This window comes from Falco cherrug, chromosome 14, assembly GCF_023634085.1.
Source record: "Falco cherrug isolate bFalChe1 chromosome 14, bFalChe1.pri, whole genome shotgun sequence".
NCBI lineage: Eukaryota > Metazoa > Chordata > Aves > Falconiformes > Falconidae > Falco > Falco cherrug.
Window position 1 is genome coordinate 17,846,707 of NC_073710.1, and position 26,855 is coordinate 17,873,561.

A 26,855-nucleotide genomic window follows, 5' to 3' on the forward strand; every position below is an offset into this window, starting at 1 on the left:
GAGGAGGCTGTACCTGGGTAGCGCTGGATGATAGCCAGATGTGCGTGAGCCTGCCTGGATCAAAAGTGCAGCTTTTGCCACATGAATGTCTGTTTCCTGGGCAGTGATTTAGCTAGGCTTGGTTCTGGCGACACGGTGAAATGCCAGGACTGGAACACAGTACAGAAACCAGGGCACCTGGATTTGGGTCTTGGCATCTGATTCACTGGGGGCTGGATTTTCCTGTGCTTGATTTGATTGCTCATGGGAATCGGGGAAACGAAGACTCACGTCATCTAATTAAATTCTCAGGTTTCATGTATGGTTTAAACGATATCCCTAGAGCATTTTGGGGCCATTCAGGAGAAAAAAGAAGACACAGGGGTGTGCACTTCATATTTTTCATAATGCATTTGCATGTGACTCTACTGGATTTACTCTGTTTTTGTATTTACATAACTCAGAGGGATGTCTTTTAGCCTCTTGAATTCTGTCTGTAGTCTGAGTTCACACCTTTGATGCTTTCCTTTGTGTAGAGCGTTACATTTGGTTACATCTCAAGACAAAAGTGTCAGCCTCTGATTAGTCACATAGAGCATCACCTGAGTCATCTCCATCCTCAGCCTGGTTCAGTCTCAGTCTTCTTAAAGCTGTGCTGATGGTTGAGCTTTCTGTCTTCAGATAATGTCAGTGTATATTAATGAATGTCACTGGTTAAAATGGTTCATGAGATGACTAAGATCTCGGGGAGTTCGAATCTCAAGTATAATGCTGTAGAAACTGCTGATCATCTGTGTCTGACATGGGTAGCGGCTGGTGTCATCTCTGGGAATGGTCTGATAACTTGCATCCAAGATTCCTGTAAAATTGTCATTTCAAAGGCATTTTAATTAGGTATTGTGGAGAGCAACTGTGTGATGTAGGTTATTAGGGAAAAAATAAATTCCATGAAGCTTCAGTCACTGTGGGTTTTCTTTTTCTCCCTGGACTTTCAGCACCTGTGAACTGCATCAGGATACTCAGAACAGGTTTGACTGATGTTAAGAGGACCAACAAAGTCAAGGGTGGCATTCATCCTGCAGCTACTAGTGAAATGTATGATTTATTTTGTGTGTGTATGCCTTAAACACTGCTGTTTTGGTACTAAAAGTGTCATCTTCAGCTCTTCTCATCCAACATTTTAATGGTCTGACATGGCTATTTATGCTTTTGTGTTTGGTAAGGCTGATGGACAGTTCTCCTAACATGCCTTGTCAATAGCTCTGTGTATTTGTCATGGCAGTGTTGAGAGCCTGTGGTACTTAGTTCCCAGGAAGGACAATACAGTTGCCATTCTTCTTTGTCCTAGCATGATTATTTTTTTCCTGCTAGGAAAACAGAATGGGTGCAGCATTAGTCAAGGACCGTAGTTTTTAACGCCTGAGAAGAAACATTGTGATTGTCTAGTCTGACGTCTTCAAAACCTCATCCAGTGAGTTTTGCATTGACTTGCAATTTGCAGTTTGCTAGCTTTTCATTCTGTTCATGAAAGTGTGAGGGAACAGATGACAACTTCAGAGGTTGAGTCTCAGTTCTTTACTCATGTGATGAAGGTTGTTACAATCACTGGTTGCTTGTCTCAAAATGAGTCTGCAGGATTTGGGTTTCTAATGAAGTGCACAAACAGTTTTCCTAATGACTTGTTCAAGCTGCTCTTAGTTACTGAAGGACGGAGTTGTGTCTCACATTCTTTGTATGAGTAAAGCCTAGTGGGGCCGCTGAAATAACCAATTTGGTACTTCATGATGCAGCCTTTTTTCCTGAAAGTATCATGATTGTATCCATCCCGAAGACGGTACACTCTATGCAAGGTTGTCGAATCTTGCGTGCATCTGCTGCCGTGTATCTACTTGGATATAATACTCCTAGACTGACAACAGTGTATTTAGTCTTAACGCTAGATTACTGCCAGGGTTACATGTGTGGGCTGTGTTTTAAGAGGTGCTGTTAGAATTCAGTGACATCTACAGTACATCTGCTGCCATTGAGGCATTACTGCTGCATTGCTGCCTCTTGCAGGGGTCACAGCAGCAGGCTGGAACACTGTGTTTCCAGCTCTGTGTAATAACCTCACGAATGAATGATATACTGGAAAGTAACTGAAAATATTAATAAAATATTAATAAAAATAGAATAATAGGGGGGCTGAGGACTAGGTATATCTTCCCTGTAACTGGGCGTGTAGAGACAGTGTGCTTAGATGAGATAAAAAGAAAACGGGAGACAAGACAAGAATTTCAGAGGTGTGGTTTGTCTGGCACTGGCATTTGTGGCTGAGCTTGTAATGCTGATATGCACGAGATACTCTATAGGCAATTGCACCTTTGAAAATATGACGCTCCTTCTTCATGTCTCATCCTTGCATCACAGGAATGACTCTGAATGTACAGAAAAGCCTTTGATCTGTACTTTGAGAGAGCTATTGGCAGAAAATTATTAAGATTGGCTGCGGAGGTGTTAGGTTGTGGGTCAAACTGAAATTTTATATCAGTACTTTGGATCTGAATCTGATTTTTTTTGTTTGTTTTGTGAAGAACAAGATTCAAAGCTAAGGTTCTGAACTTAAATCTGAAGCAGAGAAGCATATTTCTGAGTCGTTCTCTGAACTTTTGAATTGGGTTTAGTGATCCAAAATCTTGCAAAATGTTGGAGTACTTGGAAATAATCTGCTACAGTGTTTACAGGATTGATTTTGCTTTTGGTTTCTGTTTTACTCATTTCCAGTAAGAGCTGGTAAGTTACGTTGTAAGGAAACAAGAATAGAATCTGATCGGAATTCAAAGATATATATATTTAAATATGTATATTTTTCAGAAACAAAGCAAAAAGATCTTTCTCAGCAGGATGCAGGCTAGAGAAGGCAGCAGAGGTTACTTTATTATGCAAGCTTTATATTTCCTTTCCAATAATAATACTTCCCTAAAATGCCTTGATAACATCTAGTTGAAGCTGGCTGATCACATGGGCCTTTTCCAGAGGTTAACATGGATGCTGCTGTGCCTTATTTTAAGGTGCTTTATATTTAACTTGTTTCTTTGTGTCTGGGGAAATGATTGATAAACAATCTCTATATTAAGCATTCTTCTTTAAATCTTGTCTAGGAATATGTAAGAGGAAAATAAAGTCTGTTATATTCTTGATGCGCAGCCCTTCCTACTAATTCTGCTCCGGCTGGGGTTTTTTTTTTGGGTAAGACAGATTTTTCTCTGTTGTTCCAGGCATAGTAGCGCCATGAGATTCTGTTAATGGTGTAGTAACATGTTATCAAAGCAATTAGAAGGAAGAAAGCAGATGTGAACCGTAAAGTTTGTATATATCTTTTGCTCAGCCATGTTTAGTGAGAGTTGAGTTTATCAAATAAAACGTTATGGAACTGAAATATGAGAAAAGATCCATGATCAGTGTCACTGGCTGGCTTGTTGTGTCACTGATGCTGTGCTGTTAGGGAAGTGGGATAGGTGTGTGATGCGGAGGGAGCTGTGTTACAGTCCCTTAGCTGGAGGGAGCCTGGCTTACGGATTAGAGGGAGCAGGACTTCTCCTCAGTCCCCATTATGATTATGTGCTGGGCAGCAGTGGTGTCATACAGTGACATGGTGGTATTTGTGGATTTTAATTACATAGAGGGGGACAGGAACCCTCCTTATCCTTTTTTCCTATCCTGCCTCGGGTAAAGCTGATGCAAGCAGAAGTGGGCAAAACTGATGATGTGTATTCAGGTACAGAGTTCAAACATACATCTAATTTGGAAGCTTTTGTATTCTGCTAAAACCACAGTGCCATAGATGGGAAGCAACTCGTGTTTTCATCAGTGTCTGGAGTCCATGTCATAACATTCAGTGGTAGTTGTAGATCCATGGTGGTTTGCGTTCGGATTTACCATTAAATGTTAATGTGCTTTGGTATTACTGGCTTTCTGATGGCTTTGTGCTGGAAGATCTGTGGCTAGCTTAACTTCGGGTGAACAGCTTGCTGAAGACTATTCAGATCTCTTTGGTAGAACTTTCTTGGACTAATAGTAATAACTGTTTGCTTGTTGACGTCAAAGCTCTGAAATGGTATGCTTCCTCGCCCTTTCCTCCCTGAGTGGAAAACTCAGTTTACGAAGTTGTGTTTGCAGTATTTAAGGTTTTATAGATATGAACCATTTCCTTTAGAGATAGTAAATAAATAAATAAAATAATGTTGACAGCGAGCAAGGATGTTGCTGCAGAATTATGCACAGGAAAGCTGACTTGACTACAATGTAAATGAATGATTTACAATGAAAGCCAAAACATAATTGCCAAGGGTGGGAGTGAAACCTGCAGCCATTGTGCTGACACAGCCTGAAGGTATAGCTTGTCTAAAAGGCTGGAATTATTTTAAAGCAAATTTTGTTACGAAACTGCAAAGGAGGAGGGGATTCAGCCTAGTCTAGTAGGCAAAGCCGCTTTGTTGGGAGGATGTTTTTTCACTGAAAGCAGAACTCTCAAGCAACATTGTATAAACCATCTCTGTGTTGATAGGTGGTGTACTACATAATTTTTTGCTTTAAGCAGTAGCATTGTGGCCATCTTCATGGTCTGCGAATATGACTAAGGCCACGTAAATAGGCAGAGGAAATTCAGAAAACCGTGTGCTATTTCCCACAGCCTAGAAAGCACTTGCGTTGTTTCTCACCTTCAGATGTGTATCACTAGCTGCTGGCTGAGTGAGTAGTAGGGTTTTTTCCAAAATCGTATCACCTAGAGACACATCTGCATAGTCTGGTGTGTTGTGTTTCATGGGCCCCTGCCTGGACTCCTGAAACGTGTACCTCTGTTTCTCTGCCTGTGTGTGAGCCCTGTATTGGAGGATACAGAGGAAATGAGTGTGCCTTGTTGAGGGCTGAATCATCCAGCTGGAACATAAAATACTATTGGAGGACTAAGGCAGTTTAGTTTTCCAAAGAACTGTGTGAGAGAGAAGAGCAGTGCGTGATGCATTAGTGTCTGATAAACAAGACTTTTCTGGAAACACATGTATTTGGAGCTGCATGCAATGGGATCCCTGGGGGGACTATTGCAATTCCTTGGAATTCTTCTCCAGCCTTTCAGGAGCCACCCAGATAAAAGTGTGTGCCAGTTTCACAGAGTGTGATTGTAGGTTTAGTCTTTGTTCTGCTTTTCAAAGTGTGTCTGTTGAGATGATGATAACAACACCTTTCATAAGCAAGTGCTCATGCTTCACTTGAGGCATTCTTATTTAGCTAGCTATCTTGAGAAGTAACTTGCTACACTAATAAATGTATTGAAACAATATGGAAACGAAAGGTTTGCTAGTTGGGTATGCCAGTTTCGTGCCACTTCATTCTCCATGAGCCACAATGCTGTTACGATTTTAGCTAAATATTTAACTAATTTATTTATTTTAAACCAAAACAAAAGTGTTACTTTAAATACTTTGTTGTGCCCTTTTTCATAGTAAGGGAGCTTACAGAGGTGTAATTTAGGTTCTTTACTGGTGCTCTGTGTCCTCTCCATTATGCGTTTACCAGTCAACTGACACTTTTCTCAAATATTTACTCCGATATTTCATTGCAGTTGCCCTCTCCTTCTCCATTCCCTCACCATCTCCCTGCCATGGAGGTATCGCACATATTTCAGTTACCCTCTATTTAAACAGCAACACTCCCTTCCAGTGCAAACAGTCAGTCAGTCATTAAACAATGAGGAAGACCAACAGTGGAGAAGGTTATGGGTGGGGCCAGGAGTGTGCAAACACAATTTCACAGAAGACTTCCTGCTGAAGAGAAGAAAAGGACACTTTCTGTTAGTGTCAGGGTGTCATTCTGTAACGCTGAGAGAAACACAAAATCCAGGTGAAATCACTGCTGCAGACGTGACAGTGGGATCTCACTTGAAAGTAGGTAGGACCGTCCAAATTGTTGTGGAAAGTAAGATGTGTGAAACAGAACACTGGCACTTTAAACATGTTTTCCTACCTCTTCCTGTAGCAGAAGGTGATTTCAAGTGGCTGTGACTCATCCTCAGGGGGTCCCTGTTTTGTTTTGGGTCCGTGTTGTCCCTCCCCCACCCCCATAACAGTAAGAGTCTAGGGAGATCCGTCATTAATGAAGTATCTGTAGCTGTTTTTGAAGGCATTGCTACATGCCCTTTTCTTATCTAATGTACAGCAGAGAGCTGTATTCATATTTTGCTGAGAGCTCAAGACATGCTCATCTTTTCTCCAGAATAGATCAGAACAGAGCATTCCCTATTGGGAATTCGGGAGTGCAGTTGGGCTACTGCACTCCCTGTCCTGTAGTTGTTCATCAGATGGATGAACATCTGATGAACATCATCCATCAGGTTGGATGGGGCATCCTGGGGATTGCAGGGTTAAAAGAGCATTCAAAAGAAAAGGAAAAAAAAACTGTTAACGGAAACCATTTGACGATTACAGTGTCTATGGGTTTCATGGCTCTACAGATAAAAGGCATGGATGTGATAAGTAGTGTTGGAGAATGCTTTTTTAAACAAAGAACAAGAATTTAATATATAGCATATTTATGCTATGTTTAGTTTTGCAACAATTTAATGTCTAGATCTTGTGAATAAATTGTAAGAAATGAACTGGGATGCGCATTTAGAACTGTCAGGATTGTGGAGTCTGTGAGTCAAATTCTGTATTTCTAGTGGGACATGGGATCCTGGATAGCTCAGCTTCTTACCAATTCGGTATTTCATTCTTGGATAGGTTTTCAGGTTAGACTTCATACGCACAGGTGGCAGAGGTGAATGTATCGCTTCCCTTGCAGCTGTCTTCAGCCTTTTTGGTTTGTAAAACCCTAGAATTGTCCATGGGAGGTGCAGATCCTTGCACAGTGGCTGTGACCCTACTGATAACAAATGTGGTTTCCTCCTTCGCTTTTTGTTGACCTGCTAGAGATAATGAACAGCAGGCCTTTGGGGATCTGTAAACCAGAAGTAAAAACCACTGTAAGTGCAAGGACAATATGCAATAGAAACATGCTATTGCAATTACCTAATAAGTTCTGAAAAACACAACTTAACAGAGATCTCCTGTTTGTAGTACATGTCAATTTGGCCACATTCCCAGTTAACAGACTGATTATTTTCCAGGTGCCAACTTTGTACTTTACATCAGCTGATGATCTTTCATTTCCAACTCTGAGGGCTACCCCTGCTTAAAGTAGTCATTAAAAGGTGGCATTTTAGCATGGCATACGTTGTGTCTGGCTTGGTCTGAAATCCTTACATGCGACCCTTTCTCTTCCCTCTGGTTTATCAGCATTTGATACATTTCATGGCATGAGACATGGCTGATTTATTAAACGAGAATTGAAAATAGAGAGCAGCCTTGATTCAAGAACGGTTTGTGGATGCTGTTTTGGTTTTGGTCACATCATTGTTGCTATAGTGATTTAGTAAAGATCTGTTTAGCAGTCACTAGATGTTTCATGTTCTGGGCAAGAGTTAGGGATTTTCCAGTGTTCCTCTAACAGTTGTTTTACAGAAGTACGTGTGTGTGTAGTCTTCTGCAATAAGTCTCTGCTGCTCTTTCTTTTTTACTTACTGCTGCTTCTGTGAGAAGGTGTGTACCTGCTGTATTTTTGGCTGGTGGTGTTCCTTCCTTCCTGAAGTAATTTCAAGGAAGGTGGATAAATAACCTACTCATCAGGATTATCGAGTATTTCCTCCCCAGGAGAGATGTCGTGGAGTGCAGTGATAAATGCAAAGGGATAGCGAACATGAACCCTGCTGAGGAATGGTCCTTCTCATGAATTGGTTGTACAGTTTTGGAGGAGGAGGAGGATGCATTTGGAGCTTATTCACATGGTTGGAGTCAGGAAGTCTGAGTTCTCTTCCCACATCTGTCAGGCTTCTTATGACACCTACGGCATGATCAAGAGCGTGATGCAGCTACAACCCTAACTGAGATTTTTTTATCTTCTAGGTTGGTAAGTGAGGGATAGTAATTCTTCAGGTTCCCTGCATTCATCGGGAGGGGTTACAGGTTGCAGCACACACCTGGAGAATTGCTGCTCCAAGCAGGGGCACTCCACCTGGCAGGGAAGTCGGGCTGGTGCCTGTGAAAGTCTCGCTGTGTCTGGTTGGTGGTGTCAAACACAGCTCCCCCCCCCCTTCCTGCTCCCCATCACTGGCCTGGGAGCAGCCTTTCTGCCTGTGGGCAATGAGCTGATGGCGGATTTGGCCACCATCTCAGTGGCAAGCTGTGGTCAGCCTTCGGCCGATTAAGCATCCAGTGCTACTGGTAGTCCCAGTGGAATTCCCTTTGTCACGCTGAGCTAGCCAGTTGATTTCTTCTGGGCTGCTTACACAGGGTCATCTTGATGGTGGGCATCTTTAGAAAGCCTTCAAGATCTGTGTCTTATTTTACTCACAGAAATTCAGATAGTTCTGTTAGTAGAATAAACGGAACACTCAGAAGCCCTCCTTCAGCTGGGTTTGACAATAAAAGGATCTCCTATTTGAAAAAAAAGTATATGCATTTTAGCTAACATAATGATTTTTTCCTGCTTATTTGACTCTCCTGTCATGGCACACATCCCATAATAGGACCTTATTTTCCCTTCTTCTTAATGATGAGCTTCTGTTCTGTGCTTTAAACTTATTTCAGGTCTGACTTAATTAGAAGTTCTTCCCTCTGCTGGTGTCTGCACCTATTTTGCAGGTTTTGTAGCTCGTCTGTCTTCATGTTGAGACCAGTTTTTTCCTTGACAGCACTTTGATGAACAGTTTTGCCCTGACCATTTTCTGTAGCTGAACAGAACTGATACTTCAGCCCCACTGCAGATTGGGTGGCTTATTTTTTTTCTGCACAGTCTGGAGTAATCTGTTTCTTCCTGGCAGCTCTTACATTTGTATCGGTTTTCCGAGGTTTTCTGCTGTGTTTTTGTGTAGAGAAATACGGGATATATTTCTGCTGTCTTTTGTCTCTGTGTAGGTGTAAAGACAGACGGGGTGTGTGTACACGCACACACACATACACACATGGATGCTTTTACACGCAGCCACACACAAATAAATGCTGTAGGAAAACCCTTCCCCCTTTCTCCTATAATTAATTACGCACCAGTACACCTTAGGCTTCAACTGAGGTGGATGGGTAGAGCCTCACTGAAGATTTGGGCCACAGTGTCCAAATTTGTTTCCATCTATCAAAAAACACCAAAACCAGACAAAGCCCCACCAAGCATCGCTACCAGACTTGGGAGCAAAGCAGCTCCAAGCAGAAGTGATTTAGATTGGCCCCATGGAGAGATCCCTTCCCCACGGCTCCCTAGATTAAGCACCCGCTTCGCCCAGTGTAGTCCTACTCCCAGTGCACAGAGCAAGTGAGATCTTTTCTTACGGTCCAACATGTGAAACCCCCTACTTACTGGGAGGAGTGGGAGGGGAATGGTGATGACGGGCAGGCTGGGAGTCCGGGAAGTGTGATGGATTAGATGAGAATGTTGTTCCAAGGAAACTCAAATTCCTTTGTGCAGCCTTGGGAAAGAGCTGGGTGTCTCCCCACTGTTAGCCTTTCTGCCTGTTTTCTTATCATGTTAATCTCTGTGAGATTAACATTGACTTTAAACTCTTTCATGTCATTATGACAAGTGAGCATGGCAGTAAATTCTTCTGTATCAAGAGTGAGACAAATTGTACTGTGCTGCATATTATGGCATAGTACTACTAATTGCTTAACTTGATAAATGTCTTCTGATAGGTTATACAGTTAATGAACAAAGATGTTAATTGCTGTTATCTGAAGTAGCTACTTTGCTGGGACGTTCTCTGGAGCCATGGATGTCTCCTAACAGAGATTTATTTCAAACCATCCATTGTTTTCAGCAGTTTCAGAGTCCATTACCCTTCAGTGTGCTGACTGAATAGTCTCCACGCCCATGAAAGTTTTGAGAACAATCAACCCTTGCTACATGTTTTTCAGCAGGACTGAATCTTATTTGAGTATGGAAAACATACATGTAGTACAGTATGCTCATCATTCTGGGCTATAGCAGCATGGCTCACTCTTAAACAGCAGCCAAGAGAGAAATAAGCACCTGGCAGTGGAAGAGCAAGGGTCTGGAACAGCCCTGTGTCCCCCTACCATCTGTAGTATTTCATTGTTGTAATTCATTGTTGTTGTGTTGGTGGGAGTTGTCAGTCTAAATATGTTTTAATGCAAATAACCATCTCTATTCGTAGAATTCATCTTTTCTAGATGCTTTCTTTGGAAAATATGCAGCTGAAGATTTAGTACTTTATTATATGAGTAAGTGCATACAAGCTTCGTGTTAACAATGGACGTCATGTTTATTCTTTGCCTTGTAGGATTTCCCATGGAAACAAGTGGGCAGATTTTTGCATTATTGAGTAGTCTGCTGCTGCCAACTTTTCCCAGAAATGCTAAGAGAAAACTACCCTTATGCGTGAGCCTACATGTTCTTCCAGATTTGGGAGCACTGGATTCCCCTGAGATTTGATTTATAGTAGGTTTTGGTGTGTGGCTATTCTGGTGCAAAGTTGTTTCAAAGCTGTATGATTAATAAATCTTTATGGAACTGAAAAAAGATGAAGTTCTCACTGGGGTTAAAACATACCTGATTTCCCAATGGAGAAGTTACATGTTTCGTTGGGAGGCTAAAGGCTAATGTGAAGAGAAAAATGTTTCCTTAACTTGAGATTTTTGTTTGTTGTAATAAATTTCGGTTTCATTTATGAGTCTCTTACGGTTCTTCAGAGCATGTTCAACAGCAAACAGCCAGAAGTTAAAACTGTAACTGTAAATCTGTAAGCTGACATATGGAGATTATCTGGCCAGAGTGTCTTCAGTCGGGATTAATTTTGTAGAGTGAACGTGAAAAGTGTGTTATCTTGCTTCATTTGATAGATTTCAGACTTTGCCAAGAAATGCAAATCTCCTTTCAAAAATGACAGCTATAAAAATAAGAATTATTGTTTTCTTAAATACAGGCATTTTCAACTGAACTTGATGTATTCCTGCTCAGAGGTGCTGTGGCTTTAGATTGTCTCCCACCTGTAATTAGACTGGAATATTCAGATCCTTGCTGCCCACTCCCTTCCCCATGATGCGGTGTCCCCTAAGTTCTGTTAACATACCAGCTTCTGTTTCATGTTAGAAACGGGACTGAAGGAGCTAAAAAGTAATCTGGCAAAAGCTGGGTGGGTTCCCTCAGCTGCCTGACGCCACAGCCAGACAGATATTTGTATGGGCAGAGGCCAAGTGGGCGGATGGAGGTGGGAATGCTGCTTAAGATTAGTGTTGGTGCCAGATGCTTCCTGGTGACCCACTGAAGATCTGTCTCAGTTTAGGTGTTTTCAGATCCCTGAATCCATATTTCTGGTCTTGCGTGCTGTTCTAATTTGAATTTCCCATGGAGCGACCTGGGGGTGCGGATGCAGCTTCTGGGGGTGTGTGCAAGCCAGACCAGCTGGAACATGAGAACATGCAACACTTGCACTGCTTATTTGTTGACCACAGTGATTCACCGTGATTGACGTTGGCATACCTGAATGTCAAAACAGCCTATGTTTTAAAAGGAACCAGTGACTCAGGCTGTGGTTTTACCTCAGGCCATTTCCTGATAAACGGCTGAACTGTGCTTGGTCTTGAGAAAACACAAGCGGGGAACACCGCTCTGGGCTTGCATCTGTGTGTGCACAGGGATTAGGGAAAAGACACCTTTGTGTGGGGCTGACCTTCACCTCCTTGGTGCCATGGTCTCCCTGTGAGGAGCACCGAGGCCCTGGGAGCTCTGGGAATCCAAGGACAGCTCTGTTTCCGTGCTGCTTCAGGGCATTTCTGTACAGCCCTGATGTGGGAGCGTCGTCTTCGGTGTTTGGCAGCATCTAGAAGCACAATTTCAAGGAGCTCTACGCACTGATAAATCACTTTGATTTAGACTCTTGATTGCAGTGCAGAGATGAGGCTGCCTCTAGCTAGCGTTTTGGAGAACTGAAGGTATTTCACTTCCTAGAACGTGGTATTTTTAATGAAAATGGAAACAATGCATATGGCGTTGCTTATAGGGATTAAAGTAGATTTGGGATCTTCGGTTTTTGAGTAAGGTAGCAAACAGCTATAGTAAAGTTTTGTGTTTGATAGCTAGGTACAGTGTATGGAAGTGGGATCATACGAGTGCTATATAAACCACCTCATTGGCATAATGCTTTCATTTGGAGGGATGAGCCATCTGTGTAATTCCATGTTATGGTTTAGGTAGTCTTCCCATGCTTTGCAAACTGCAGAACTCCGTGTTCCTCCATTGTCCGTAATGAAAAGGACTGTCCTGTGAGAAGAGGTTTATGCCTGGGATGAAATCACTTGTGGATGGCTACGGAGCTGTGGTTGAACTGGATCAGTTGTCTTTAATGCTGTTTAAATGGATGGTGTAAGGTATAGAAGAGGTTTCTCTTGGGAACAGATTCTGTGAGAATTCTTCAAATCCTCTTTGAAGTTAATGGAGGGTATTAAGGGTAGTCAGCACCTTCTTAAGAGAGAAATTTAAATTGCTTTGATTCATTTCATTTTATATTTGTGTTGGCTGGTTCTGGATTTCTCCCTTCTCCAGTCTTTCGGAGCATGTGTTTGATAACTTTGACTCCTGAGCATACTAGATTTGATGCTGGCTGTTTTCTTATTTTTCCCTGGGTGTTGTAATGCTGATTACCGACGGATCTTGGGCCTTTGGCTTCCTGTGAGAATGAGATAATTACTCTCCAGTAGGCAGTGCGTGACGTACAGTATCAGCGTTAAGCCACTGGGATTCCAGTCACTAGTGTAGAACAATATTGTGGGTAAATGAATAAGCAGAAGTTTATCGTGCTTCCTGCATAACAAGGTTTTCGTTAAAGAGACAGCAAAAATTGTTTGCGGTGAGGGCTAGTGTAAAATGAACGCTGCCACAACAAACATTACTGAAGTTCAGTTCCCTGGCTCGCTGGGCTTCTCTGGCTGGAAAGAACTGACTTTCTGTAGCCGCAAAGGTGGATGGCAGGGCTGTCATTGCATTTTGGGAGATGACGTTTCTGGCCTTATGAACACATGCGAAGTGTCTAACTTCAAAGTAGGATTTCCAGATGCACCACCTACTTATGGAAGAAAGTTGTACCAATTAGAAGTAGAGGCATTCCAAATGCAATTTGCTTATTTCACACTCGCCCCCAGGAATCCTGTGTTGTGATTTTAAGAGCTGGCCCTGTTTGACCCTGAAATAGATGTGGTTTCTCCCTTGCCTTCTTCATTTCAAGACTGTCAGTTAAAAATAACTTATGTACTGGGCACAGTGGGAGTAAGTTTGAGAAGTTTAAGTTATGTGTAAACCAGTAATAGTGAGAAAGTAATTCATGAACGTAACGAGCTCTATTCTCCTGCAAGACATGGCCAACCCAAGGGTTTATCCATATGGTGGGATTGATAATCTTTGTATGAAAATAGTTTCTCTACCATAGCAATACTGCTCAGTTTGCTTATGCTATAGCAAAGTGAAATAAATGACATCTTTGAGGACCTCTGTTAAATACTCAAATTACTTAAACAACATGAAGACTTGCATAAAGTACGGGATATGTATGCATACTCCATAGATACACAACTATATCTCTGTGTATTTACTTGTGTTTAGGACATAATCTTACATGTGCTTGTGTATATACATTTATATTTCAGCTGATCTTAGAGGTAATTCTGTAATGCCTAAGAATTGTGGGGATGCTAATAAGGGGTTTCATGTTTAAGTTTGTTTCCTTGCTACTGTCAAGTTATGTTGTACATGTAATTGCAAAACACAGTTACTTATTTGTGTCTTAATTGTGACTCTCACTTTAAGCTGGGCATTAGCAATCTGTGCAGGAAACCAGTTCTTATGTATAGGCTGAGATGAGTAGGTTAGTTGCTCTGCTTCTGCTTGACTCTAAAAACTAAGGGCTGAATCTTTGGAGCCCCAAGAACCATTGTCAGATGTAGCGGCCTAGATTTTGATGATGTGCTTGATCAGCCTTGCAGCCTGGGAGAAGGACAAGAACATGTGGAGTAAACTACCTTATTACAGTACATGGCTGTTCTGTCTGTATGATTGAGATGCTGCTTCACACATAGACAGCATGTGCCCAGCCGGACCCCTTCATAGCTCGGTTCAACTTGAAATTAGATTCCATGGATTTTGGGTCCAGAACAAATGCAGTTTGATATTTTTGTATTTCAGGCACCTAGGTCTGTCCTGGTTTTGTTTTTATGTGAATGATCTTAACGCTTGGACAAGTTGGATGAAGGTGACCGGATTGCATCTTTCTGTTGAATGGCCTGTATAGGAATTTTGCTTTCCAGTCAGATTTTGCAGATATTTTCAACACCAAGAGTAATTTTGATAGTGCTGTTCTTACTTTGAAATTGTGAAAATTCTGGTGAGTAAGTAAACATTTTTTTTCTCTCTCCTTTGTTTTCTTGCAGCCAACTGGGTACATGGAAAACTCCATTTCCTACAGTGCTATTGAAGATGTTCAACTGCTCTCCTGGGAGAATGCCCCTAAGTACTGTTTACAGCTCACAATCCCAGGGGGTACTGTCTTACTGCAGGTACAGTAAACACAGAAATACAATTTTTCTTTCTGTCTTACTATGGATCTCCTTTTAACTTCTGTTTGCTGTGCATGAAATCTTAATTAGATGAACTCAGAAATGACAGAGAAATCAATGCTGTCAAATTATCTAACCACCAGAAAATTTTCTCAGGGTGATAGCTCTGAAGCTCTTCATGTTGTTCAACGATCAGCATGGAAATTTTGGGCCACAGTGATTAAATCTTCTTCCTGATTTTGTGTATCAAAATAGTGCTCTGTGGAAAGGCACATTGATGTGGCCCTGGAACAATTGCATTTTTACATATAGTCCTATTTGTGCATGAAACCAGTTAAAAATATCATCCTTCAATTCATCTACGAAGCCCGTAACTTGCACTGGAACTGATATCTTTTAAAAAAAGATATTTGATCCCCACTGGAAGATTTCAGTATATTTATATGGGTATCTACATATGCTAGTTCTCTTTTAAGTGTTATTTTCAAACAGAAGACACTGCATTTACATTATTCCAGATTTCTTCATCCACTTGTGAGGCTTTGCAGGACATCTTGGATCATTGCAAGTTTTAGTGATGGAAAAGCACTCCACAGCACTGAGCTTTGGAGCCGCTTTGAAGTTGGAAAAGAAAAGTAACCAAAAACCCAGCTGCTTGGTCCCCAAGGAGTTTTGAACTCCAGGTGACTCTTACCGTAGTTCTCAACATTTTTTCAAAGACAATTTACTTTTTCTGTTGAATATACAGCCATGACTATTGTGTATATGCATTTCATGCAGGTAGGACTGTAAATAGACCGGGTGAGCAATTTAAGCTTAGTTTAAATGGTGGGTAACTCATGAAAAATTAAAAAAGGTTATTTTTTTCTTGAAAAAGTATGAGCAGCTTCAAAGGATTGACCATAATAGAGCTTCTGTATCTGGGTGTGTACACACACGCTTATTTTAACTGTACCACTTAAGCACAAAATGTAGTCCAGCAGATGAGAAGATGGGAACATACTGAATGACACACTAATGGCTGTGATGACCGTGTCTGCTGGATCATTTGTCCAAGAGAATCGTGGTGCACATTCCACTGATCCATGGTGCACAGTCCAGCATTTAATTATTTCTTAATGTTGAAATGTTTGCTGAAGGCCGTGTAGGGCCACAAAGTACGGGGTACCATCTGTAGCCAGGGAGGGTTTAGTTCAAGCTCTGTTGAAATGGCTCTGCCTGCAGAGCATGAGAAAAATAACGCGAGTGGTGTCATTCAGTAAGCCGAGGCTGGGTGCCAAGCGGGGCCGTGTTTTCCATACTACAGACTTCTGTAGTGATGGGGAACGTCAAAGCTGGCTCTGAGTGAGTTGGGAAGCCGGTATGACTGATACCAGGTCGTTCTAATACCAGGTCCAGCTAGGTCCAGCTCTCCTTTGCCTTAATTTCAGACAGGCTGATGGGTCTGTCCATAGGCAGAGCGGCTTAGCGGCAGCCAAGGACACAGTAGTTGACTTTGGTCTGTCACATGGTTCCTGTGCTTGGGGTTTGGGATGGTTTTGGAACGTCATAAAAATATCATGAGGTTTTGATGATTTTCAACACAGCAAATAAAGTTTTAGTCTGAAATGGTTAGAGGTGTCCATGGATACGTCCTTGGCGAAGTATATTTCTGGAGCTCCCTTTCACTTTTCCCTTTCAGGTGTGATCCTGAGGGTTTGCAGCCCTGTAAAACAGGGCTGCAGCTATTGCCCCATTTTAATCTGAGAATGGTGTAGCTAAGTAAGTTTGGGCTGACCTGAGAACATCTAACTTTGTGGACTCTGCTGGTGCATAGGTGGCATTTGTGTGTCCTTTCACACGTCCTTGAAGCACAGGAGCGTACGTACATGCCTCTGCTCGGTGCTTACCAAATTTCTGCGGCTCGAAGTGACTTACTGGTTTTAGGCATTACTGGGGAGTGTGCGGAGTCTGAATTTCAGACAGGCTGCTGCGAGTTCATCTAAGTACTGGTGGTTTGGAAAGCCTCTACTGTGCGTGACATTGTGGAAGGCAGGAAGACGAGCCATGGTTTCTCAACAGCTAGATTAGGATCCTTATTATTGAGGAAATCTTCCTTGCCTAATGTGTTAATTGAATTAATTAGAAATAAATTTGTCAAATTACATGATTTTGATTTTTTTTTTTCTGGTGATAATTTTGCCTCTGTTTTTTCCATGTACTTCCTTAGTGGTACTAGCATTTATATTTATGTCAGTTTCAACAGCTAGAGTAGTTACATCTGCCTTTCCAAATTTTGTTTCTGAGTCTTTATTCTGTAGTTTCTGGTAGCTGCCTTTACAGGCCTGCTTAATAGGAAACAAGATGAAGTTTGAACCCACAGGTCCCTGCTGAATTTATAGGAAATTAGCAGGGCATGAAGACTTTAATCTGGAGCAGCCTGCCAATTTTTCTTAAAAGAAAATGAACCAATAAACCAAACACACAAATAATTACATTTGTGAGAAAATAACTTCTTAGCATGGATGCTTCTGTGTTTTCTTTGAAAAGATTGGTGTTTTTATGTGACCTCATAGGAACTGATAAAGTGGAGTGAGCTGAGCTTCTGTTATGTTTACTGCTGACTGACTGGGCAGACTGGATCAGATTACATTATAACTCTATGGGAATTTCAACATAATTGAAAATACAAACTTTAAAAATGTTTTTAGTATGACTTGGTCTTTGGTAGTGTCTCGATTCATCAGATGTGGTCAGATTGGAGGGAGTATAAAAATAGATTTCCCTTTTACAGTTGTAATGTGTATTCACAAATCCAGAACAGTACTAAAAGTTCTGTTAAGTATACTTAAGAAATCAAGATGCAAAACCTGGGTTTATCAAGTAGTGGAGTTCAGCAGGAATTCTCTAGTATATGTGAAAAAGAGTTTGAGTATCTAAAAGACAAGTTCACTGAGGTGCCGGGAAATGGAGATGCTGGGAAATTAGCCCTTGCGTACTTCAGTTATTTTCATATTTCTGAGAGACTTCGATACATTTATGTATTTCCCATTATATGTGGGAAATTGAGACTTCCGATCTTCTGTGGAATCATTCTGCCTGGCTAGCCTGAGCGGCAGCGTGCTCTGATGTAATGTCCAGCTCTGGCATCAGGAAGTGTGTGATAGTGGAACAAGTCAAACTAGTCCAAAACATGTTCCCAGTACTGTTTCTTCTGAAGTACGCTTTTCTTTTTTCCAAAGACTTGATCTAAATGAGGTTTGTATACATAAAATTATTTACATTAACAGTTTTGTCTGCCCCCCGATATATTTCATACTTCTCATTAATTTCAATTTTATATTTTGATATATAATTTGCACATGCTGTGTTGTAAATTCTTTGATATTATGGGATAGTACTGACATGATTTGACATAAAAGTGAAGCATTTTAGTAGTTCTGAATCACAGGCTTTCCTGATTTTTCATTGTGCAGAAAATTTTTAAATTCCAACTTCTGCTTCACTGAAGCAGAAGCAAATTCCAAACAACTGGCAATTACCTCAGATGGAAATTCATTTCCAGCAATCCTTGTGGGAGGATGTCAGCATGTGGTGTCAGGGCGTCCTTCGCGCATTTGTCTGTGCTAGGCGTGACAAATGGCACGAGAGAGTCCGAATCCATGTTCAAGTTCTCATCCCTCTGTCTGCTGTCACCAAGGTCTATTTCTGGCTTATTACTGCACAGGAATGAGTCAGAGAAGGAAGAGTGCCATTACCTTTCCTTACATCATCCTGATGTCCTCCCATAGCAATACTGACCCATCCCAACCTATTTTAACACATGAAATCTGACAAGTGTGCCGGAGGTGATGCAGCTCCCCTTAGGAAATTGGATCATCCTAACAGGACGTGTCTACCTGGGTTTCAGAGGAGGATTTGGTTCTCAGGCAGCAAACAGCTTAATCTGGCCTGGGATTGCATCGGAAAGTCGTCTTCGTGCATGTGTTTCCCACTCAGTGTTTGTTGTATAAGCACAACTGTCTCAGCACCGACGTGTTTCACCACCCGGTGTTCGGGAATTCTCATCGTCTCTTGTGGGAGCTGGGGACAGTCGGGTTTCTGGGAGTCAGTTTTCTAGACTTGTGTGGGGCTTGTGTTTTCTCTCCTTCTGCCAAAGTGTTTTCTTTCCTCCTGCCAAACGATGTGGTCCATGGTCCTTCCAATGAGCAGCAATCAGCTCTCACAGATTGTTTTTCTTTCCTACAATTGGGATAGCAGGTGTTGAAAGAAGGTGTTTCTGTAGCTGCCTTGTAGGCCACCAGCTCTTCAGGCCGGGGAATGGGAGCTAAATTTAGCCTCTGAAGAAGTGTGAGCTGTTTAGTATGGGTAATCGCTGGGCCTCCTTGAGCTGGGCTAAACTTCTGCTCTTCTTTCCATTTGTAAAGCACAATGTATGATTATGTCGTTGTGCGGATGATTGTGAAGAGGATGCTGCTATTGATGGTGAAATAACTGGAAGAACCTTTTGAAGGAGATCGGAAAAAACGCAGAGTGTAATTTCACAAGCTGCTTAAAACCAAATGTAGGAATTGTCCGGGGGAAAAGGCTTTGGTATTTCAGTCGTGACAGTACTGCCTGCTTTCACGTGGTTTTCTTTCTTTCAGATGGGTCCTAAATGCCTTAAAGCTGCCAGTCCCATCCCTATCGCTAGTGTTGTTTTATTCATTTCTTGGCGATCGAGTGTAGTCAGGAGGAAAAACAAACAGAACAGGAAGCCTTGACAAGCACAACAGTCACACGTTCAGCTCGGTGCTTGAGCACGCTGTTTTTGCCAGGGAGTCCCCACGGTGTATGTTTCCACTGGATTTTTTAGTAACGTTTTATTTTAGTCTCCTTGGAGAACCTGGCTTTTGTTTTCGGTGCAAGTCCAGCTAATGTTGCCACTGTGGAGAGGTCATGCAAGGACCAGAATCCAGCAGAGATGCAGAATATTTTCAGGAGGAAAATGGCATTTCTATCAATTACCAGTAACTCCGTCTGTACCTTGGGTTAAGCCCAAAGAGTGGCGGGTTTCACTTGCAGGTCTGCCTGTGTCCTGGAGGCGCAACGCTGGGGTTTGCATCAGGAAGAGGTTTTGTACAGTCTGCATGAGGCAGCAGTGTGCATGCCATGGGGGTTCGCCTTCCTGCGGCCGCTCCGCTCTGCTCTTCTGTGGCTGGTAATGAACTGGTGCAGAAAAGCCTGCTATATGTTGTGAGTCCCAGCAATGAATGTGCCTCAGCTGGAGGAAAGCATAACAAATCCCCATCCTGCTGACCAGAAAGCAAGCGAGGGAGAGAAAGAGAAACACTGAATGAAACCAGGAAGAGTTAAAAACAGAATCTGGGTGGTTAGTTCCCACTTACTGCCACATCTTTTCAGCTGGCAAAATCCCTTAGCAGAGTATGTGTGAAGGATGCTGTGGTAAGGAAAAATTGGGGAGCTTTTGCTATGTGGATAGGCCTGTTCTTGTATTCTTCCGAGTAACACACATGCCAGTAAAAAGGGTTAACTTACTCATAAAGGAACTTAGTAGCCTGGCCTGTGTGATGTGCTGGAAATCACAAATTTTCTGCTGATGCTTGTTGCCGTAGCCATACGTAGCCCGTATCAGTGGTGCTGTGAATGTTGACGTTAGGTAAAGGTCTTGCCATCATTTCTAGAGTGGTCTGTTTCTTGCAGTTTCAGGTGTTCTGTTTCTCAGCAGCACCAAGGTTCCGATTTTGTCTCCTCCTCACCTGGGTGGAAATTACTGTAGGGGCTGTTAATGCTGGCATGAAACAAGTGTTCAGTTTCCTATTTTTGCAAGCAAAAGGAAAATCTGCTTTTAAAAAGTTCACTACCTTTTAATGAAAAAGTGTATTTCTACTCATTGACTAAGAAATGAAGTAGTTTGGTTGCGAGAAAAATACTTGTTTTTCTGAGCAGAGATGTAAATTTACTCATGTTGACCAAAGTGCTGCATAAGCAGGCATTTAATCTCTCATGCAGTTTTCCTCCTGTGAGCAGTCTTTTTGAAGCTGATGAAATTAATCCTACGAGTAAGGGTGGTACTGCAGCTGATCCTAGGTGTCTTTTCCACTCTGACTGAACATTTACACCCCCAAAATTAGCATATAAAATCCTTCAAAACATAGTTCCAGGATCAACTTGTCTTTAAAATAAAGTCCTACCTACAGCAGGCATTCTAAAAGTAGATGTTCTTCCTCCTCATTGGAATAATAATAAATAAGCTTGAAGTTTCGGTCTTCTTACACCTTCTAAGAGTCTTACTGCCACATTGTCCTGTTTTCTAAAGTACTTTTCTACTACATTGTGGTTGTGCAAAAACAGCGGAAGATCTTGATTGTGCAAGAAGCTCCAGTCGGTCGGACTGTGTGCCACCCACAGCCCTGCTAAAGCCATTGCATTTGAGAACAAAGTTCTTAGCAGAATTGGAGCCTCTAAGCACACCAACCACGCAGGGGGCCCGAACTGTTGTTTAACGTAGATAGGTTATAAAATCTCCATTGTACTTCGTTCCTGTCTCAGTGGCTACTTGTAACAATGGCAGGCAAAATGTTTCCAGGTTTGATATTTTTTTTAAAAATTGGAAAGGTAGCTGTAAGATTAACAGTGTAAACTGGACCCACTGTGTGGGCAAGGCTGAGTAAGAAAAACTTACCCTGTGTGGTCAGCATGCCGAAGGAAAACCTGCTTTTGAAGTCTTTTGTGTCTCATTTTCTCCTCTTTATTGTACCCTAGAGCTGAATAAATATAGTAGGTTATGCCCTCAGCTAGAGTGAAAAACTGTAGCTGTCAGTTCCCGGGAAGTGATGACTTCAGTGCAGAAGTGCTGGGCTCCAGGAATGCACATCAGATAAAACTGTAAATGTGTGTGTGCGGCCCCTGTAAATCAATTGTAGTTTCCTCCACTGCTTACACTTTGGTGCTTGTTGCTCCAAACTTCAGAAATTTTATGCACAATAATCTGTATGCTTGAGTAAGTCAGTGTGTGCACAAGTGGCCATCGGTTGGACAGCTGTCTGGATGAGCACCAACAAGAGCCTGATGGCTCTTCTGTCATCCTGGAGTGCTGTGAAGCTCACATTTCTTTTGATAAGGAAGAAATATTCCCTGTAGTCCCTTTCTCAGTGTAAGCCTGAAGAAGACAAGGGAGGAACAAGGGATGCTGTGCAAGCGCAAGCTCTTTGTTGTCCTCTGCAAAAGATCCAGCATTTCCTGCACATCGCTGCGGTTTTGCAGCTTACTGGAATGAGGCAGGAAGAGTGCACTGGAAGGATTAGTCTCTGCTGCCAGGGAGAAGTGGGGAACGCTGGTGTCAGACAGCTCCATCCAGATAACAGTGGTTGGGTTAAATGCATTCAGACTAACTGTGTGGAACACTGTGGAAAGACCGCCGGTGAAATGACCATTGACTTTCCAAGTTCCTCTTAGCGTCACGTCCTGATCATTAATAGAAGCGTGAGGATTCCCTAAAGGTTGGGTTTTCCACTTCTGTGTTCACATTGTGGTCTTTGTCTTCATTTTCCTTGGGAGCAGTCTTGAATGACAGCCCCAGCTCTGAGTGTTTGTAGTTTTTGAGTGGTTCAAACTCCTAACCTAGACCCAGATGCAAGTTTTCTTACCACTTCTCCTCTACAGTAGCTAACGCTATGTTTAGACAGTCTTGGTCCCGTACTTGGAACCTGGTCACTTTGCTAATTTTACTTTAAATGCTTTTTGTATATTGCTACTGTCAAGTTGAAAAGTCTTTCCTCTTCTGGTTTTGGTTTTGCCTTTTATAGCATTAACATTATTTGTTCCTTTTCTTCTCCACTATTTGCAGTATCTCTACCTCTGCCTGATGCTGTTGTTCTCATTAATAGTTTCTGTCATCCGGTTTATGTGAGGCTCCAGTTGGTTGCACAATCTATCTACACATAGTATTTTCTAATTATTTGTGGTGGTCTTACAGGCTGCAGCTCCTGACATCCCAAAAGCAGGAGAATAATTAACGATTCTCAGCAGTTCCCATTTAGGGCTTTAGCATTTGCTCTTACTTTAGACTTCAGTGCAGTTTTTGTTCAAGTCACGTAGCGGTCAGACCAGGCACTAAATCAGGTTGACATTTTGCTTGTATGAGAGAAGTACTTCATCTCCCTCGAATATTTTGGATTTTATCAATTTGAATAACAGTATCTTAGTTAGCATAGCTCCTATATACTCAGTCTGCTTTTTTTTTTTTTTTTTAAGAAGTAATGGATGTGTAACTTGCAATATGAATGGTGGTATTGCTTAGTATACATGCTCCAGCCTACAAAAACTTTCAGTTTTGCTTATTCTTTAAGGGGCTTTGATGCTAGCATTTCAAATGAAGGGGTTTTGTTCCCCTCCATGAAACAGTTTTCTCCTTAAAAAAAAAAGGTTCCATTTGAAATTGAATCTTTCAGAGTAATTGGTGGGTTTTTGCAGCATTTTGTCTGGGCAAAGATAAGAAATATCTAAACATATTTACTTCATGTCTTTTTATTTATGTTCAAAATGTTTTTCAGGCTTTTTGTGGCAAACTATTTTTGACCTTTTTATTATATATACTATATATAGTATAAAGTATATTGAATTGAAATTCAGTTCTGTAACATATATAGGTAAAAGGTCTATCTTTTCATATGTTGGAATGCACATATATGCATAAACCACTGTGTAAATAACAGAAAGAAAATCATTAAATATTGGCAAACCAAAATACCCTGAAGATCTGCACTCTAAACATTTTTAGGATTTTTCATTGCATACAAATAATAATTAAAAAAGAAGTAAAAAAAAAAAAAAAGTTATGCTTTTTGGTTCCATTTCTAGCAAATTCACATTCTGATAGGTCAGCATTCTTCATGAAATGGAAAGTTTGTTTTTGATAAACTCTGTGGTCAGCCAACGCTATTTATGATAGATCTATTCGGCTTTATTGCCTAGAGATCTACTGGAGGAGCAATTGATTGTCGTTAATGTATAAAATAATATGTAATACATATATATAAAAGAGCATTACTGCATTTAATTCAGAGAAATCAGTCCAAATATATGTCACTGAGACATCAGTATATGACCCTGACATGAAACATTTTTACTTCTGGTATTCTTGCCCTTATCAGTCAACTGAACCACTGTCCGGCAATGAAATTAATTCTGTGATGTGGATTTTGAATACTTACCTGAAAAGCTGTTACGGAGTGAAATTTGTTGAATGATGCTTTAATGTGCAAGAAGTAAGTGTTTTTTAGGTGGTGAAGAACCTCACGGTTTGGTTTTTTTTCTTCTGGCATGGCTTTATAGGCTATCCTGTAATTTTCACTGATTGCATAAAACATTTTGAGTCGTAAGTAAAAATTGCCCAGCGATTGGCGGCGATAAGTTAGAGCTGAAAAAGCCAAAGGGCATCTCTACCCACTCAAATATTTCAAACTTATGTCACCTTGTTAAGGCATGCATATTTACGTCACTGTAGATGCTTTTATATTTTTTGATACGGAGCCTTTTGACCTTTGGGAGTGTTGAACTATTCCTTCGTTGGCTAAGAACCTGGCTTCACACTGAGCATTTCTGGCAGCTGTGCTCAATACGGACAAAAACGGGTGATCGCTGGGAGTCATTATTACAACATTTATGCTGTTGCTGCAAACAGTCTGTGCATGTGTCTGCACGTCTGTGTGTGTTATGCTTTTCACTCTGTTTTAATATCGCTGAAAGAGCTAAGACATAATTTGAATTGCTTTGGGGCCAGCTGAGGAACAGGACAAGAAGGGAAACTAGAGGATGGAAAAAACCCACCCCTTCTAGTAAAATGTCAACCCATCTTCTTACTCTGCTCTGCGTCCGATGATTAATAGCAAAGGCAAATGTCCTACAGACATACAAGATCTGACCAAAACCTGATTGAAATCAGGGAGGATTTTTTAGTCTTTGGGTTGGACTCCGTTTCATAGGAGGTTAATGTTTTGTAAGGTTTTAGTTTGGTATTTTACATTTGCAGCAAGGTCTTCATGTCACTGCTTTCTGTGAAAATAAACAGGTTATAATGTAAAGTGGTAGCTTTGAGCAAAGAGTCCCCTTCACTCTGGTGAGGCTGCGGGTGAAGTCAGCCAGGATCATAAAGTTCAGAAGAATGTGGTGAGTGCAGCCTTATTGGTTTTAGGGCACACATGGGTGATTTGCTTTGTTTTGGCTGGCTGATCTGAAACGCTGCTAGAAACTAATGATTCTGTTTATAACTTTTGTTTATTGCAGGCTGCAAACAGTTACCTGAGGGATCAGTGGTTCCATTCTTTGCAGTGGAAGGTAAGTTCTGCACTTCACTGTCTTCCTTGTCTGCCCCTAAGAATACTTTTTAGCATTCCCTATCCCTTCGTTCTAAGAGTCCTGAATGGATAAAGTTTTTCTTATAGGAGCCCTGAATCAGAAGTATGTGGTTTCAACTTGTCCCTACTGTGAATGAAGTGGACAAATTAACTTGTTACATAGCCCAGATTTATCATCATGTGATTGGCTTTAGAAAGTAGATAGCCAGTCAATTCACATTTAAACAGTATAGAGATTGGATGGTTTTGATTTTGTACAGTGAAGTGTGATACGTTACAGAATCAATACAGCCTAATCATATGCTCTGGACACTTGGGATATTTGGTGGTTTTGTTTGTTTTTTCCTTCTCCTGAGAAACTAGGGAGAAAGGATGTCTTTTAGAGTTGGTTATTGTAAATAGCATCAATTGGTTATGCATCAGTCTGTGTTTATGCTTTAGGAAGATTTGGATTTAAAGGCAGTTTCTATTTCAGAGGTCTCGAGCCCTGTCCCATTTTCAGCGGGAACAATGGGCTGATTGCCCTGAGTCGGGGAAGCGGATCACAGTGACAACACTGTCTCTCAAAAGCAGCACATTCCTCATCGAAAACTGTAGCTGCTGACCTTTGGATGGAATCTGTATGGATCTTTGATGCAGCTGGAAACAAGTTTTGGCCAGATGCTGAATATGGTTGTCCTCTCTCGTCTTCCGGTGGGGAAGACAAGCAGTAGCTTTTCAGCTCCGGACTTGTCTTCGGCAGGGTTTCAGTGAAGCCAGCCAGATCGGCTGTGTAGTTCATCAAGATTTCAGCCCGCTGACAGCAACCGCATGTGAAAATATAAGAAAGTCCCTCCCACCAAACTGGTTTTGTTGTAGGTGTGTTTGATAGTTGCAAAATAGTTGTGTGGCAAAACTACAGTATCGGTGTGCTTTGTATCGCCGTCAGCGTCTGGCAGAATCCTATTCTGAGTGGATCCAGGTTCTTATCAGTAAGAGCCAAGTGTCGAGATCTCTTTTTCCAGACCACTGGCATATTCTCCAGCCTGTTACCCTGATTGCCCAAATGAGCGTGGGACAGTGGTACTGATCGCAGAAGGCCAGGCTGTGGTGTGGCACTTCATTTTGGCCTCTTGACAGTATCATTAACGGAATGCCTAGCCAGTCTTGCTTTCTTTGCAGCTCCTGAGGATAACAAAGAGCTTAAAGCATGCAGAGACAGTATCTCCATATGGCTGTTATTTTTCCTCCTACTTAGGCAGGCAGGGAAGACGAGAGAAAGCGTGGACAGAAATGATGATGGAATTTCTTTTTCTCCCTCTCCCCCGACCAGGATGGCTGTGGTATTGATGTGCCGGTGGCATGTGCCTCCTTCACTGCTGTAGTAAGGGGAAAATCAGGGTTGGAGGTGCAACTCTGAGGGGGAAAAAAAAAAAAAAAAAAAAAAAAAAAGTAAGGAATGGTAAAGATGCAGCCTGGCCCCACCACCGGCTACCCCATCAATTAAATTATGGAGGTGGGGCGAGGGGAAGCCGAGACAGAATGACCTGGCTTGCTCACATGCCTTTCAGTCATGGAGAGGGAGCTTTGCTCTGTGGGAGTTGTTTTTAAAGGAGTATTTCTTAAACTTTCCAATGCCTCTGACCAAGCCTCTCATTTTGGGAAACTCTGAGTAATTTAACTTGTTGCAAAGTAGAACTTATTTTTGCTTCCCTCCCCACCCCCATTAAGTTCATGTCTGAAAAACAAGTGAAACATTTATCTTGATTTGAAAGGCCTTCCCTTTACCAAGAATAGCAAGTAGCCTTTTCCCATAAGAACAGCGACAGGGTTTAGTCACCGCCCAGGTACTTTACACCAACAAATTCCTCTTTGCTAAAATGGATATAGTTTTGATGGGGTTTGTTGCTTAATAGTTCAGAAGAAGAGC

The 26,855-nt window shown here is 41.7% G+C and overlaps 1 protein-coding gene across 1 annotated transcript in view; it reads left to right on the forward strand.

The window, feature by feature from the left end:
* Nucleotides 1-26,855, forward strand: part of CMIP (c-Maf inducing protein) — a 139,262-nt gene that overhangs the window by 59,684 nt on the left and 52,723 nt on the right. The window contains exons 2-3 of the mRNA XM_005432383.4: nucleotides 14,484-14,609; nucleotides 24,876-24,926. Coding sequence (XP_005432440.4) covers nucleotides 14,484-14,609; nucleotides 24,876-24,926 — 177 coding nt within the window. The remainder of the gene's footprint in view (nucleotides 1-14,483; nucleotides 14,610-24,875; nucleotides 24,927-26,855) is intronic.